Genomic DNA, 16,965 nt, shown 5'->3' on the forward strand with positions numbered 1-16,965 from the left:
ATCGAGTTTAACTCCTTGAGGAAATCTGAAGTTAATCCTTAAGGCTGAATAAGAACCAGCTGCTTTATCGTGTTTTGCACCCAGTGTTAACACTTAAGGTTTTTATACTAACACTGCTCTGGGTGGGGTTTTCTGTTTGCCAGTCACATCTGCAAACCATGATATGGCAAATGAGCTGCTTGCCCTTTAAGAACTAATTATGGAAGTTTACATTCATAGTCGTGTATACTCTCTCTCTCCTCCCCACTCTCATTAGTCGTTACTCGATGGGCTTCAGACATCCAACACAGTTCCCTTCCTACAGGACCACAGCAACAACATGGCTACCGAGACAGAGGGCAAGGACTGCAACGAGTTCAATCAAGTCTTCAAAAACTAAACAGCGAAGCGATTGCCTCAATTAAGGGATGTCCGAGCTATCGAGCCCAATTACAGCTCGGCACGGAACTCACGCCTATGGAATGGAAGAGAAGAAAAGAAAACTTCTTTCTCCACTACACACACATCGGAAAGAATCAGAAATCCGCTAACGCTTTAGCTGTCTTGCGATGAAAGCAACTCACCTCCATCGCAAGACAGGCAAGCTGGTGCTAGATTTTTGCCCTAAACCTCTGTGATTTAAAGTAAAAACTTGTTGCAGTGCTTAGACGTTATTGCTGCGTTTTCTGGAAGGAACCTACCTTGCATTGAATCGGAGACTGACACGAGCAGTAAAAACTGCACCTAAACATCACTTAAGTTAGCGATGTGAGACAAAAACTTAACAGTATCTACCCTGGAACTATTACATCATTCCTGTCTTATTTGCTAAATGGTTGCTATGCGGTAGGGGAAGTTATTTGCATCCCTTCTCATGCAACGATGTACGGTTCAGAACTTCACAGCTGACATTTCACAGCAGTTCGTACATTACCGAGTTAACATTGTGTGCTTCGAACAGGTTACAGTGGTATTCTCGCTATCGCTAGGCAAGAATCCATATAAGTTTTAGTCTGAGATATGAAGACAGAGCAAGAGTCACTGTCGAGTTACAGATTAAAAGAACTTTTCTTTAAAAAAAAAAAAAAAAAGCCCTTGATATAAAAAGACAGACTGCAGTTTGATTTTAAGCAATAACTTTCAGTTTACTAGATGAAGGAGACCTACCAACATATTCTGCGTGAATGCAAAAAAGTAGCAATCTACAGCAAGTGAGAGAAGAAAAAAAAAATATATAATCAAAAAAGTAGAACCAGAAAGCATACACTGAAACCGGGAACCCTCTCCCCGCCACCCCCAACACCCCCAACCCAACGGAAGGGCTCCCGAGAGGGGGGGGAAGAAAAAAACAACCAAAAAAAAGAGAAAGGTTACTTAGCAAGTCTACAATGTGCCTTTCCCCTGTTTGCTGGAAGTCTGCCATAGCATCTAGTGCTTGTGTTCGTGTCACATTCGGAGATTAGAGCATCCTAACGCCAAGCGAGAGAAGAGTTAAAACAGGAATCCAGTCAAGTGTGCAGAAGGGAAGGGCGGCAACTGGAGAAAGGTGATCATAATCCTATGGATGCTTTTTCTTTTCAGTAGAGAATTGTTCTGGAAAGCCATGTGGGTTGCTTTTTTGTTTTCTTTCTTTTTGTTTGTTTTTGTTTTTTTTTTTCTCTTTAATTCTTTGTAGACTAAATAGTTATTCTCTCATTAGGATTTATAATTGGATGTTAACCATGTCAGCCCTTCGTAGAGTCCATCCCCTGTGGTCGCACAGGAGGGCTGCACGTACCAATTCCTATCCCTGATGCGGGTCAGGCCCAGTTTCTCCTGGATTTCATGGGGTTTCATGGCATCGGGCAGGTCCTGCTTGTTGGCGAAGATGAGGATGATGGCGTCCCGCATCTCCCTGTCGTTGATAATACGGTGGAGCTCCTGGCGGGCCTCGTCGATGCGGTCGCGATCGGCGCAGTCCACCACAAAGATCAAGCCCTGCGTGCCCGTGTAGTAGTGCCTCCAGAGGGGACGGATCTTGTCCTGGCCCCCGACGTCCCACACGTTGAACTTGACGTTTTTATAAGTGACCGTTTCCACGTTGAAGCCCACGGTGGGGATGGTGGTCACGGACTGGCCCAGCTTCAGTTTGTACAGGATGGTGGTTTTCCCGGCCGCGTCCAAACCCAGCATCAGGATCCGCATCTCCTTGTTGCCGAAGATCTTGGACAGCACCTTCCCCATCTCGGCGGCATCCAAGGGCCCGGGGACGCGGGGGGCCGGGGCGGGGGCCGAGCGGGGCCGCTCGGGGCTCGCGGGGCAGGGCCGGGGGGGGGTGGTTTGGGGGCCGCGTGGAGGGGCGGGGGTGAGGGGGTTGAGGTCGGGGGGGAAAGGCTCCCGTCCGCCCTCCGCCGGGCCCGAGGCTGCGGCTCCGCCCGGCTCCTCGCCTCGCCGAATCAGCTCATGGGTGCGGGCGCTTCCGCGTCCTCGCCTGGAAAAAGGGGAAACGGAGAAAGAGCGTGAGGCGAGGAAGCGAGGACGGGGAGAGGAGGGAGAGGAGGAGGACGGGGGCGGCGGGGTGGGTACCTCAGGCCGCCGGGCTCTCCGCGCCGCTCCCCGCTCAGTCCGCGCCGCCGGAAAAGGCGCCGCGCGCGCCCGCCCCACTTCCCCCCCCGCCCCGCGCCCCGCGCGCATGCGCCCCGCGCGCGCGCCCGGCCCGGCTTCCCGCGCGCGCGCCGCCGCCGCCCCCGCACCATCCCCGGCCCCGGCCCCGCCCCCCCCCTCACTGCGCATGCGCCGAGCTCGGCGGGGGGTGAACCGGAAGCTGCGCATGCGCCCAGAGCGCCGGACCCTTGAGGCCACGCCCACCCCGCCCCACCCCGCCCCCCCCGCGCGTGCCCCAGGGGAGGGGCGGGGCTGCGCGGTCGGTAACGCGCATGCGCCCGACGCGGCGTCTTCCCCCTCCGCCCGCGGCCCCGCCCACCCCCGCGCGCCCCGGGGGCGGGGCGAGAAGGGCGAGCCGGCCGCCGCGCGTGCGCTGAGCGCGCCGGACCCCTGAGGCCACGCCCACCCGCGCGCGCCCCAGGGGAGGGAGGGGCGGGGAGGGCGCGGCGGCCGAAGCGGCCAGTGCGCATGCGTAGGGGGCGCGGGGGGCGGGGCCGCGGTGGGGAGAGGCGCCACGCGAGCGCGCGTCACCGGAGAGGAGGGGGGGGAGAAGGGGGGAGGGGGCTTAGCCTCCCCATGGGGGAGAGCTGGGAGCGGGGTGTCAGCCTGGGGAGGGGACTCAGACCCTGTCCACCCATGGGGGAGAGTGGAGTGTCAGCCTGTGGAAGGGGTATCAGCATGGGGAGGGGGCTACGAGCTTCTCCGCCCATGGGGGAGAGCTGGGAGGCAGCCTGAGGAGGGGGCTCAGACCCTGCCCCCCCATGGGGGAGAGTTGGGAGCGGGGTGCCAGCTGGGGAGGGGGCTACGAGCTTGCCTACCCGTGAGGGAGAGCATGAAGTCAGCATGGGGAGGGGGCATCACCATGGGGAGGGGGCTACGAGCTTGTCCATCCATTGGGGAGAGCAGGGAGGCAGCCTGGGGAGGGGGTGTCAGCATGGGGAGGGGGCATCACCATGGGGAGGGGGCTGCGAGCTTGTCCACCCATTGGGGAGAGCAGGGAGGCAGCCTGGGGAGGGGCTGTCAGCATGGGGAGGGGGCATCACCATGGGGAGGGGGCTATGAGCTTGTCCACCCATGAGGGAGAGTAGGGAGGCAGCCTGGGGAGGGGGTGTCAGCATGGGGAGGGGGCTACGAGCTTGTCCACCCATGGGGGAGAGCAGGGAGGCAGCCTGGGGAGGGGCTGTCAGCATGGGGAGGGTTCAGACCCTGTCCGCAGATGAGGGAGAGCTGGGAGCAGGGTGTCAGCCTGGGGAGGGGGTGTCAGCATGAGGACGGGGCTCATACCCTGCCCGCCCATGGGGGAGAGCAACGAGGCAGCCTGAGGAGGGGGTGTCAGCATGGGGAGGGGGCTCAGACCCTGCCTGAGCACCTGCAAGCCCCTCTCCCCAGGCAGTGCTGGTGGTGCCTGAGGGCCTGGGTGCCCTTCAGGGAGGATGAGGAGATGGAGTGTGGGGGTTTGCAGCAGGAGCTGGGTATGGAGGTGACCTCAAATGGGCCTGCTCCATACCTGTGACCTACTGGGTGGTACTCTCTACAGCCATCTGAAAGAGCCTCCCCCTACAGAACTACCACCTGCCCTTCAGACGCTGGGGTCCTCTCACCATGAGAGTGTGAAACCCTAGGACAGATTTCCCAGAGAGCTGGTGGCTGCCCCATCCCTGGAAGCATTCAAGGTCAGATTGGATGACGCTTGGAGCGACCTGATCCAGTGGAAGGTGTCCCTGCTCGTTGCAGGTACGTTGCACTGGATGGACTTTAAAGGTCCCTTCCAACCCAAACCAACTCGTGATTCATAGTGCTGCTGAGTTTATGGCTCCCTGTTGCCTTGGGTCACTCCCTGTAATTCAGGTCAGTGACATTCAAACCGTGGCCAACCCCTTTGGGAACAGCAGCGTTCGTGTACCTCGCTGCCTTGCCTGGAGCAGTGCCCCAGCACGCCCAGCGTGATGCAGAGCAGCACCCTCCGCATACACATCGCGGCCACACGTTTGGCCGGTTTCACAGGCACGGTGTGTCGCAACCCTGCGCTCCTGGTGATGAGCCCAGTACACGTGAGCAGCATGAGGCTGGTCCTCCAGGTCTGGCAGGCTGGAGCAGGGGCTGCCCTGTGAGGGGGAAGCAAGCCTGTGTTGGTGGTTGTTTCTGAGCTGATGGAGCAGACGTGTGAAGTGGCATCCAGAACACAAAACCAGCAAAATCATAGAATGGTTTGGGTTGGAAGGGGCCATGAAGGTCATCCAGTCCAGTCCCCCTGTAGCGAGAAGGGACTCGGGTTGCTCAGAGCCCCATCCAACCTGACTTGGAATTGTTCCAGGGATGGGGCATCTCCCACCTCTCTGGGCAACCTCAGCCAGTGTTTTACTACCCTCAGCAAGAAAATATTCTTCCTCATATCCAGTCTAAACTTCTCTTTTAGTTTTAAACTATTATTCCTGGTCCTACTGCTACAGGCCCTGCTAAAAAGTTTATCCCCATGTTTTGTGTAAGTCCCCTTCAAGTACTGAACGGCTGCAATAAGGTCTCCTCGGAGACTTCTCCAAGCTGAAGAACCCCAAATCTTTCAGCCTCTCTTCACAGGGGAGGTATTCCTGGCCTTTGATAATTTTGGTAGCCCTCCTCTGGACCAGCTCCAACAGGTCCACATCCTTCCTGTGCTGAGGGCTCCAGAGCTGGACACAATATTCCCAGGTGGGGTCTCACCAGAGCAGAGAGGTAGAATCCCCTCCCTCACCCTGCTGGCAACGCTTCTTTTGATGCAGCTCAGGATGCAGTTGACCTTCTGGGCTGCAAGTGCATGTTGCCGTGTGTGTAGTCACTTTGGGGTCAGCCTTCAGGAAGGCCAAGTGACACGGTCACCCTCTGGAGTGCACGGCTATCGGAGATGACAGCCTGACTTCACTTGGGACAGGCTGAGAGCGTTGGGGTTGTTCATCCTGGAGAAGAGAAGGCTCCGAGGAGACCTTATAGCGACCTTCCAGTACCTGAAGGGGCTACAAGAAAGCTGGGGAGGGACTTAGTAAAAAGGCCTGTAGTGATATGACAGGGGGCAATAGGTATAAACTGGAGAGAGGCAGATTTAGACTAGACATAAGGAGGAATTTCTTCACGCTGAGGGTGGGGAGGCTCTGGAACAGGTTGCCCAGAGCAGTGGTGGCTGCCCCATCCCTGGAGGTGTTCAAGGCCAGGTTGGATGGGGCTTGGAGAAACCTGATTCAGTGGGAGGTGTCCCTGGCAGGGGGTGGAACTGAGTGGGTTTAAGGTCCCTTCCAACTCAACCTATTCTATAATTCTATATCCTTCTGTCCCTTCAAAAATCCCAAATGTTGAATTAATTTGTATGACAGACCTGTTTGCAATTATGTGGCATGGGCAGAGCCATCCCCCTTGGAAGAGCAAAAGGGAAATTGCTTGGTGTCTTTGAAGTCTGGAAGAACAGGAGATTCCCTAGACTACAGAATTAAGTGGATGACAATAAGAGTTTCTAAGGAAGCCTTGCCCTTTCATGCAATGAGCAAGGAGGATGCCAAAGAAAACATACCATCCATGGCCTCTCCTCGTGAGCACGTGTGGCTGTGTTGGGGTATGGTCTGCTGGCACCAGGGCTGACGAGTGTCCCTACATACATCGGGCAGTGCCACAGCTAGTCTGGTCTTTGAAGCAGCACATAATAAAGCTGAGAGCTGTACTGGCACAGGATTTACAGCAAGCTGTCATGATCCGGCTGGATCCTTGCAGTTCAGTCTTCTCTCACTTGCACAGGAAATCTATCTAAATAAAGTTTGCTGCCGAGCAGGGCTAAAATTACTGTCAGGATGTGGATGTTAGTGGTTTTCTGCTTGGCTCTGTTCTGTGTGACCATTTCTGTGCTGGTGCACACGAGTGGCAGTTTATGATCATAGAATCATAGAATAACCAGGTTGGAAGAGACCCACTGGATCATCGAGTCCAACCATTCCCACCAATCTCTAAACCGTGCCCCTCAGCACCTCATCCACCCGCACCTTAAACACCTCCAGGGAAGGCGAGCCAACCACCTCCCTGGGCAGCCTGTTCCACTGCCCAATGACCCTTTCTGTGAAAAATTTTTTCCTAATGTCAAGCCTGAACCTCCCCTGGTGGAGCTTGAGGCCATTCCCTCTCGTCCTGTCCCCCGTCACTTGGGAGAAGAGGCCAGCACCCTCCTCTCCACAACCTCCTTTCAGGTAGTTGTAGAGAGCAATGAGGTCTCCCCTCAGCCTCCTCTTCTCCAGCCTAAACACCCCCAGCTCTCTCAGCCGTTCCTCAGAAGGCCTGTTCTCCAGCCCCCTCACCAGCTTCGTTGCTCTTCTCTGGACTCGCTCCAGAGCCTCAACATCCTTCTTGTGGTGAGGGGCCTAGAACTGAACACAGGATTCCAAGGAGCGGTCTCACCAGTGCCGAGTACAGAGGGAGGATAACCTCCCTGGACCTGCTGGTCACGCCGTTTCTGATCCAAGCCAAGATGCCATTGCCTTCTTGGCCACCTGGGCCACTGCTGGCTCATGTTTCAGTTCGCTGTCAACCAACACCCCCAGGTCCCTCTCCTCCAGGCAGCTTTCTAGACAGACTTCTCCTAGTCTGTAGCTCTGCACAGGGTTGTTGTGCCCCAAGTGCAGGACCCCGGCATTTGGCCTTGTTAAACCTCATCCCATTGGACTCTGCCCAGCGGTCCAGCCTGTTCAGATCCCTTTGCAGGGCCTCCCTGCCCTTCAGCAGATCGACACTTCCACCCAGCTTAGTGTCATCCGCAAACTTGCTAAGGGTGCACTCAATGCCTTCATCCAGGTCATTGATAAAGATGTTGAACAGGGCTGGAGCCAGCACTGAGCCCTGGGGAACCCCACTTGTCACTGGCCTCCAGCTGGAGTAAACTCCATCTACCACCACTCTCTGGGCATGGCCAGCCAACCAGTATAATCTCTAAGGTCCCTTCCAACTCCGAACTATTCTATGATTCCATTAGGCAACAGCAGTGCGACACCATGGGTCTTGACCAAACTAGTTGGGAAAGGAGATGTTGGGAGCTGTAAAGCTCTGCCTTTGTCCTGTACAGGCAGGGATTGCACTGCCCACTGGCCCTCGGATTGGCACCTTCTGCTTTTGGGAAATGGCTGCTGTGCAAGCAGTTTTGTAAAGTGTGAAGGGGAGGGTGTGACCATACATGAGGTTTTCCCACTTTTTAACAGCTGAGAGTTACCTGTGGTGCTTTCTCCCAGGGTCCACCAGTTGAGGAACATGGCTCTCAGGCATTAAGTACGTCAGCGCCAGGCAGCCCGCACAGCAAGTGAGGGGCTGTGCCAGCCACCAGTGGATACCAGAAGGCATGAACCAAGATGATAACTGCAGAGTGGGGAGGGCTTTTCCTGCCCCTTCTCCCTCTGTTTTGGACCCAGATGTGCTGTTCCTTGGGTCTCTCCTCCTGAATCGTGCCTTTTTTCAGTTTGTGGTGACTGCGTTGCCTGTCATCCTTGGGAATGTCTGCAGATGGGGCTTGGCCAGCTTTGGATTTATCCCTTTCACCTGGCAAACAGACGGGCTCTTCTCTTTTTCCTTCGCTCCTTTCCCTCCTGGTAAACTGGAAGTGATGGGACCTGTGAAATACTTGCATGTCAAGTTGCTTTCAGGGAGCCAGCAGCTGCTCTTGCACTGGAGCTGTTGAGGAGCTGGTCTTCACGCAACCTGCCCTTCCGCTGAGTAAGCAGCTGTGTGACTTCCTGAGCTGCTCCTCTCCCCTCAGGGTTCCTGCCTGCCTGTGCTTGATATCAGCAAACCAGAGGTTGCTCCAATCCGTATTAACCTTTGGGCCAGCTCCTCTCCAGGTGTGTGCCCTGCACTGGGTGGGCCGGTGGCCGAGATGAGCCATGCTGCTCCAGGCTCAGGTTCTGCTCAACTGCCTTTGCCCCACGGGTCCCTGAGCCTTTAGTCCTGCCCTTCAGCCACGGAACGGGACCGGCTGGGCACTTGGATGGCTCCCTGAGCTCTCCCACTGCTACTGAACATGCTCTGCCGCTGGGACCAGCCCTGAGATGGTGCCATATCCTTCAGCTGCAACTCTATAACCTGCTGAAAGCATCCAAAGTTGATCTTCCATCATCCAAGTCTAAAAATCTGATGAGGAGAACTAACATTCCCTACTTCACATAGGCAGTCCAAAACTTCACGGAGGACGTGGGGATGTGGCTATGTGCCATGGAGGAGAAATGTGATCCACTCTGGCAAATACCTCTTCACCTGCGCTGGGCTTTATTTGTGACGATCTTCCCTGCCCTCTAGGAAAACTTTCTGTCCGTGTGGTCTGTGCATCGGAAAAAGATTTTACGTGGTTTGACGTGTGTTTTTTAAATAATTATTACTGCTCTGTTGGATGATAAATAGCAAAAAGACATTTGAGAACTCAGCACTTTCAATAGTTAAGATCTGAAATTAGTCACTAATAAACTCTGTGCGTGTCAGTCCTTGTAGCTCACAGATACCGATCCCTCAGGGAATGGGGGAGAAGCTGGTGAGAGAGCACCACCTACTTTTGAAACATTTTTATGTAGAGTCATAGCAGTTTCCGTAAATGAACAGAAAAGGGTGGTAAACAGGAAGCAGAATGTAAATGGCATAACTTAGTTAAGCAAATAAAAGCTTCATTGTCTGAGGAACCCTGCTGCTGTATCCCTGCAGAGTTACTGTCCCCTACCTCAGAGAGGCTGGAGACAGCACAGCTTGTGTCAGAGTCTTTAAGAGATGCACTTGTCCCAGTGCGAGGTGTTTGGAAAAAGAATCATAGAATGCTTTGGTTTGGAAAGGGACCTTTAAACCCCATCCAGTCCAATCCCCATGTAGGAGCAGGGACATCTTTAACTCGATCAGGTTGCTCAGAGCCCCATCCAACCTGACCTGGAATGTTTCCAGGGATGGGGCATCCACCACCTCCCTGAGCAACCTGTGCCACCCTTGTTGGAAACAATTTGTTCCTTATATCCAGTCTAAATCTCCCTTCCCTTAGTTTAAAACCATTACTCCCTATCCTGTCACAAAAGGCCTTGCTAAAAAGCCCCTCCCCAGCTTTCCTGCAGTCCCTTTCAGCACTGGAATCTGCTCTAAGATCTTCCTGCAGCCTTCTCTTCTCCAGGCTGAACAAGCCAAGCTCTCTCAGCCTGTCCTCGTACAGGAGGTGCTCCAGCCCTTGGATCATCTCCGTGGCCTCCTCTCAACTTGCTCCAACAGCTCCATATTCTTCCTGAGCCGAGGACTCCAGAACTAGACTCAGGACTCCGTGTGGGGTCTCATGAGAGTGGAGCAGAGGGGCAGAATTCTCTCCCTTGACCTCCTGGTCCTGCTGGTTTGGATGCAGCCCAGGATACTCTCAATAAGGTTCTTATTTTTAAGATAGCTGCTAAAGTGACTGTGGGATGGAAGTGTGACATCAAAGATGAAGGAGAGTGACGGTCTGAGCAAAAGGGACTCTTAATCTCAGTGCTCAGCCTGCAGAAAGCTGATACCGACCTTCACCCTGTAACCACCCCTCAGGGGCAGAAGTGCAGGTAGGGCACTGTATATACTCAGTATAGCGTAGGTTCTTCCCTTGCTGGCTGGTTTTCAAGGTCAAATACCCACCAAAAGCATTTACAATGCCTGAATGTTTTCTAGATCACCTGGAAAACACGATCTCTCAGAAGGGGTTTGGTTTCACATACCCTGCGAAGAGTTCAAAACCTCTTTGGTCCCCTGACAACACTGGACAAGTTACTGGGTAGCCTGCAGAGGTTAAATATTTCAGAAGGAAGCACTGGCTGACAATGTGTTGCTGGATGGAGTGTCTGTTGTGTGCCAGTATGGATTTACAGCCCAGAGATTAAAAAGCAGTTATGGTTATAAAGTGATTATGGGTTAAAGCCCAGGGAAAAAGATGGGAGATACCTGTAAGACCTTTTGATAACTCATCTGGGCCTGGCTGCAGGGCATCCACTTCCTTCTCTTTACTTTCTCTGTAAGAAGCCTAGAGGCGGTGCAGGTACCAGGATTTGGATCTGTTGTTTTTGAGGGTTTTATCAGGCTCTGTCTGTATGTTCTGTCCTCCACCAGTAATAGGAGTGCAGTCAGGAGAAAGCAGTGAATGATAATGGTACACGTTCACCTTCACTTAATAGTCATCGTGGCAGGATAAGCAAACCTCCAGGAAATGGATCGATGGTCCCCTTTGCTTTTATCTCTTTTAATATAATTTACCTTCCCAATCAGTTTGGATTATCAGACCAAACCTGTTTTCATATAATCATAGAATGAGTTGGGTTGGAAGGAAACACAAAGCCCATCCAGTTCCACCCCTGCCATGGGCAGGGACACCTCCCACTGGATCAGGTTGCTCAAAGCTCATCCAAACAGTCTTGAACACCTGCAGGGATGGGGCAGCCACCACTGCTCTGGACAACCTGGGCCAGGGGCTCCCCACCCTCACAGCAAAACATTTCTTCCTAAATTCTCATCTAAATTCCACCTCTTTCAGCTTAAAACCATTCACCCTCATCCTGTCCCTCCATTCCCTGATCAAGAGCCCCTCCCCAGCTTTCCTTGAGCCCCTTTCAGTACTGGAAGCTCCAAGGTCTCCCCTCAGCCTTCTCTTCTCCAGGCTGAACAACCCCAATTCTCTCAGCCCATCCTCATGAAGGAGGTGCTCCAGCCCTCGGATCATCTCCATGGCCTCCTCTGGACTCGCTCCAGCAGCTCCATATCCTTCCTGCGCTGAGGACTCCAGAACTAGACTCAGGACTCTAGGAGAGGCCTCACCAGACCGGAGCAGAGGGGCAGAATCCCCTCCCTCACCCTGGTCCCACTGCTTTGGATACAGCCCAGGACATGGTTTAGTGTGGTGTATCTCATCTTGCTTACTTTTCAGTCCCCTTTTGTCAGAAGGAGATGGGAAAAGACTGTGCTGCATGAAACCTTCAAAGACCTTTGTGGCTTTCCAAGGAACGCAAGGGGCATATAATAATGCCTTGGGTTTAGTATCTATGTTAGATAAATTCTTCTGTTGTGCAAATGAGTTATATCCTTGATATCACAATTGCATTCCAGTGGCAGATTTCTTATCACCGAGAAATCCAATAGGATGGGCCAAGTGTCCTCTTTTGGGGTGAGTCAGGTTAGAGAAGCACTTTCTGTGAGCTGTGGTGGCTCCTGCCTGTAGGCAGGGAGTGATGGATGTGGTCCCCATGGGCATCTCAGCCTGGTTTCCTACAATTCTGTGATGCCAGTGGCTGTGCAACCACAGCTGGGCTTGGCCAGGACACTACACCTACAGTCTCCAGCAGTGGTTCCTTTCCTGGCAGCCTGGCATTAAACAGATCCTTGCACCCATAAGGTTAGGGAAGGAGGAGGGGTGGGAAAGAGGGAGTTGCAGAGTATCCCAACTGCAGCAGATTCCTCTTAGCATCCATGTGTGCTGAAATGGTGTCATGAGGGCTCCAAGGAATCACTAGAAATCCCACTTTTCTCCTCAGGAGAAAGCCTTGCCCTGGTCTCCCTGGAATTCCTCCAGCCTCCTGTGGGAGTGGAGCAGAACACTTCCAAAGCAGCCTCCCAGCAGAAAAACAGTTTGGCCTGCAGGCTGTTAGGGTTTGTTTTGTCTCTCAGGTAGATGGAAATGCCTCTGCAATCACTGTTGGCAAACAAGCTGGCTTCTCCTCTCGCAGCTTGTTTTCAGGACCAGGCAGAGGGAATGTAGGTGGGGTTTCCTTCCCAACCAAATTTCCATACACCAAAATCCTGAAGTACCACCATGACAACAGCAAAAAAATACGAAGCTTTAAGCCAGTGTAAAAATAATTTGTGAGGCTTTTCCTTCCCTCTCTGATTGTTGCACTTTCATGCCCAGTATTTCCTAGCAGCAACAAAGCAGGAGATGCACTGGCGACCTCTGGACCCAGTTGGATGTGCTGGCTGAGCCCATGGAGACCTGCATCCCGAGGGATTTGGACCCCATTGCTGATGCCCAGATGTTCTGAGCCATCCTGGTGTCCTGCAGAGCACGGCAGTGTCATGGGGCTGTCTGAGAAGCTCAGGATGAGGATGCTTTGCAGTCGGTGCTGCGGGTCAGTGGAATTCTGCTGTATCCTGCATCCACATAAATGCAGAGGGGGTTTGCAAGCAATTCCCAAGATGTTTTTTTCCTGTAAGGAAAAAAAATGTTGCTATTCAAAGGCTCCCTGGTTCCAGACACAGAGTGAACGTTGCCTGGCCTTTATGAGTGGTGGATGTTTGGAGCTCAGTGGGAGCCCTAAACCGGTTCTTCGGGAGGCCAGAGCCCAACTTACTCCACTTTCAACAAAGGGCGTGGGGAGCTCAGCAGGAGCCTGGAGCAGCTGCTCCCACTAAGCAAGATGCAGCAACCAGCAGAGCTCTGCGGCTCTTCGTGAGCCCAGAGTTGGGTAGCTGAGGTTCCCCCCGCTCTTGAGTGGCCTCATTTCTAATTCCAGGTGTTGCTTCGGTGGCCAGGAGCTACTCCAGGGCACCCCTCTGTGCTAGCAGGCTGGCACTGCTGTCAGGACTCCGTATCTGCATCCTGACTGGGCACTGTCCCTCCTCAGTCTGCCAAGCTTGTTGCCATCAGGTTTTCTTGGGCAAACCAACCAGTTTCATGCCCCTGCTGTCTTGATTGACTCCCATCGTGGTTTTCTATGTGAGGAAAAACTTCAGTATAGGAAGAAACAGTTCTGGTGTTACTGGTAGGAGGAGGGGTTGGGAGAGGGATCCCAGCCCTGCGTTATTTCCATGTAGTCAGCTTGCCTTTCTTTCTCCCCTGTTTATGGACATCAAACCTCCATCTCCTCATGCCCACGACTCCTAAGTCATTATCTTAATGCCTTTAACCGAAACTCCAGCTGTCACAGGCAGCTCTTCCTTAAGTGGATGATGGGAGCCCAGAACAAGTTGTCTCTCTCACCCTGACACCCTTAAGGGCTTCAGGCTCATGTAATGCTGGGGAAGATCTTGTTTGTCTTTTCTGAGATGGGATTGCTGTGTGTGGAGGGGACCTGTGGCGGCAGAGGCAGCAGCAAGAGGCTCTGGCTAGGGTGGTGCCACTCTGCAGCAGCGTTTGCAATCTCAGCAGCTGGTTCTGCTCTCCTCCAGGCTGGCGTGGAGTCAGGGGTGGCTGCTGCCCCTTCAGAGATGGTCTGCATGGCTTTCGTAGAGAGACGTGACTGTTTGAGAACTCCTGCTCTACCGTTTATGTTCGCAGCCACCAGAGATTCCCAAGGCCAGTGCTGTGTGTCTGAAGAAATAATGTGTAAGGGGAGAAGAGGGGGAAAAAGGGACCATTTTGGCACTGGCAAAACACAATGTGAAGTTCTCCGGTACTCTGGGAGAGTATTTCTAGGTGGTAGTAAATGGATAAAGGCAAGAAGCTCCTGCTTTTTATTCCCATTTTTGTTACTTTTAACTCCTTCTCTGAGAATCAAACCACTTCATTACATCTGCAAGTATTCACTGCAGCAAGTGGATCGCCTGTTTGAGTCCCTTTAACAAATCCTTCTCAACTCTCACTGGGCATCCTAGAACAGGACCATCAACTTAATCTTTTGGTGTACAACAGCTTAACTTGGTCTTTGTGTTGAATCTTCACTTGAAGAGCTACATTTTTCTTCCTGTATTTGATGCTCCCTCTCCCCTGTGTTCCCACTGTGTTCCTGTAGCGTTAATGCATCCTGCTGCCTGCGTTCCTGGCTATCACAGCAAGGCTGGAGGAGCTGCTCCCAGAGAGCTGGAGAACAGAGGCAGCGAGAGCTGCAGCCAGCCGGGCACGGTGGCTTGTGCCTGTAATCCAAGCGCCTGGGAGGCTGAGGCTGGCGGACGGCTTGAGCCCGGGGGTTCTGGGCTGCAGCGAGCTGTGCCGAGCGGGCGTCCGCGCTAAGGCCGGCATCGATATGGTGGTCCTGGGGGAGCCCGGAGGCCACCAGGTCGCTTAAGGAGGGGTGAACCGGCCCAGGTCGGAGACGGAGCAGGTCAAAGCTCCCGTGCCGCTCGGTAGCGGGATCGCGCCTGTGAACAGTCCCTGTAGCACAGCCCGGGCAAGAGAGCGGGACCCAGTCTCTTTTGGCATCTTTCACATGCAAGACCCTGCACTTGTCAGCTCCTGCACTGTCTGTGCCAGGGAGCAATCACAAAAGGGTCAGGTAAAACCAGGGAAAGGCAAAAGCATCTCCCACAGATGTTCAACCTGAGGACGCTGCCCCAGCCTTGCTCACTCAGCTGTGTTCATGTTTTGGTGGCATGTGTTGTGACTTCTTGCAGCGGTGAACGGCCACAGTCCAGGACCCAGACAGACCTTTGGGATCCCAGTGGATGTAACTATAAAATGGGAAATTGTGGGCAGCAGGGTTCCCTGTTGCGTTTCTGGCTCAGAGACCCTGCACACCAGTGAGTCAGTAAGCATCCCTCAAATTCCACCAGCTTAGGCAGACCACTCCAGCCCAAGCTGGGTCTGCAGCTCTCAGGAGTGCCTCATTACTCTGCCCCATCAGGATTTTACTGTCGCAGCTTATTTGTGTCATCAGCTCTGAGCTGCACACTCTTAGGAAAACACTGGAGAATCAAGAAGCCCTTCTCTTTAAGGAGCATTTTCAAAGCAGTGAGTGAGATATCTCTTATCTATTCTTCAGTAAATGAAGCAAATGAGCTGAGACGGAGCTCCCCGATGCACCTCCCTCTGCTTAAAATGAAAATAAAGCACGAGGATGTGATTTTTGCTGGCTCAAAACCAGAAGCCTGGGCTTTCTCGGCTTAAACCATCTTCTGCTCAGAAAAACTATCTATGCATCCTCCCTTTTTTAAATTTTAAACGCAAGCAGCCCAAGGACGGTCTCTCAGGTCTCCTCTGCCACTTTGTGGCCAGGCAGAGCCCATACGAGGTGGATAGCAAGGAATCTGGAAAATCCTGGAGACCAGCCGGGCACGGTGGCTTGTGCCTGTAATCCAAGCGTCTGGGAGGCTGAGGCTGGCGGACGGCTTGAGCCCGGGAGTTCTGGGCTGCAGCGAGCTGTGCCGAGCGGGCGTCCGCGCTAAGGCCGGCATCGATATGGTGGTCTTGGGGGAGCCCGGAGGCCACCAGGTCGCCTAAGGAGGGGTGAACCGGCCCAGGTCGGAGACGGAGCAGGTCAAAACCCCTGTGCTGGTCAGTAGCGGGATCGCGCCTGTGAACAGTCCCTGTAGCACAGCCTGGGCAAGAGAGCGGGACCCAGCTTCCTTTTGCCTGGGGAACAGGGCAGTAAGGTGTTAGGATCTGCGAATGCCAAGGTGCCGATACAGCCAGGAATCCCAGCTGAGAATCCCAAATGGGGATCCTGGCCAGGAGAGAGGAGTAGCAATCACATCTCACAGGGGTTTTCTCCAGGCCAAAGGAGAGGATAATAGGGAAAAACTCCAGATGTTTTTAAAAGGGGAGGGAGGAGGCTCAGGAATGTTCTTTTAAAGAAATCCCTTCATCACAGAATCATGTAATCAAGGTTGTAAAAGACCTCTAAGCTCATCCAGTCCAACCTTCAGCCCAACATCACCATGTCTGGTAAACTGTAGAATCATGGAATGGTTTGGGTTGGAAGGGACCTCAAAGCCTATCCGGTTCCATAGGCAGATAGGTATGGTTGGATTCGATGATGTCAGAGATTTTTTCCATCCTGGTGATTCTATGATTTTCTTCTTCTGTAATCACCCCTGTGTGCAGTCTTTCCCCATCTCAGATGCAAGGTCAGACAGAGCTGGTTCCAAAGCTCCAAATGAGCATGAGATTTGGCTGCTGTGAAGTTCATAATAACATTAAAATTAGTCCTTGAAAAGTAACAGAATATGCATAAGATTTCTGGGAGAATTTCTACACATGCATTTAAGCAGGAAATAAATTCTGTCCCCAGCTATTGTCTTGCTGCTGCCTTCCAGGACTGAAAGGGGCTCCAGGAGAGCTGGGGAGGGGCTCTTGATCAGGGAGTGCAGGGAGGGGACGAGGGGAACGGTTTGAGCTGAAAAAGGGGAGATCTAGAAAACCTCCCCTCCCGCTGCATGAGAAACAACCTTCGGGACGAAGCCAGCGCCTGGCCCAGCCTGCGCTCCCCCCATTATATTTCAGACAAGGAATCCATTCTAGGCACAGACACAGCGACGAGTTCAGGAGTTCAGCCTGTTATCTACACCTCGGCTTCCTTCTCTTCTCGTGTAAACCGCCGAGGGAGTTTTCACCACAGCTGCGGAGCAGTAGGGGCACGAGGGGCTCCTGTCCTGAGCCAGGAGCTGTCGGCTCTTCCCCCTCGAGCTGGACCTCAGCCAAGTCCTCCTAAGGAAAGAAAA

At 53.4% G+C, this 16,965-nt stretch overlaps 1 protein-coding gene across 1 annotated transcript; it reads right to left on the reverse strand.

Moving 5' to 3' along the window:
- Positions 1-1,059: 1,059 nt before the first annotated feature.
- On the reverse strand, positions 1,060-2,642 carry LOC138720579 (ADP-ribosylation factor 6). Its single transcript, XM_069856928.1, has 2 exons — positions 2,545-2,642; positions 1,060-2,449 (listed from the first exon to the last, which is right to left on the reverse strand). The coding sequence occupies exon 2, from the start codon at positions 2,200-2,202 to the stop codon at positions 1,675-1,677; it is 528 nt and encodes a 175-aa protein (XP_069713029.1). The 5' UTR covers positions 2,203-2,449; positions 2,545-2,642; the 3' UTR covers positions 1,060-1,674.
- Between the last annotated feature and the right edge of the window lie 14,323 nt (positions 2,643-16,965).

The sequence above is a fragment of the Phaenicophaeus curvirostris genome, chromosome 5 (genome assembly GCF_032191515.1).
Source record: "Phaenicophaeus curvirostris isolate KB17595 chromosome 5, BPBGC_Pcur_1.0, whole genome shotgun sequence".
NCBI classification, from domain to species: Eukaryota; Metazoa; Chordata; class Aves; order Cuculiformes; family Cuculidae; genus Phaenicophaeus; species Phaenicophaeus curvirostris.

What these genes read in the sequence shown, in the direction of transcription:
- LOC138720579 (XM_069856928.1), bottom strand. Translation starts at nt 2,202, where the DNA reads ATGGGGAAGGTGCTGTCCAAGATCTTCGGCAACAAGGAGATGCGGATC.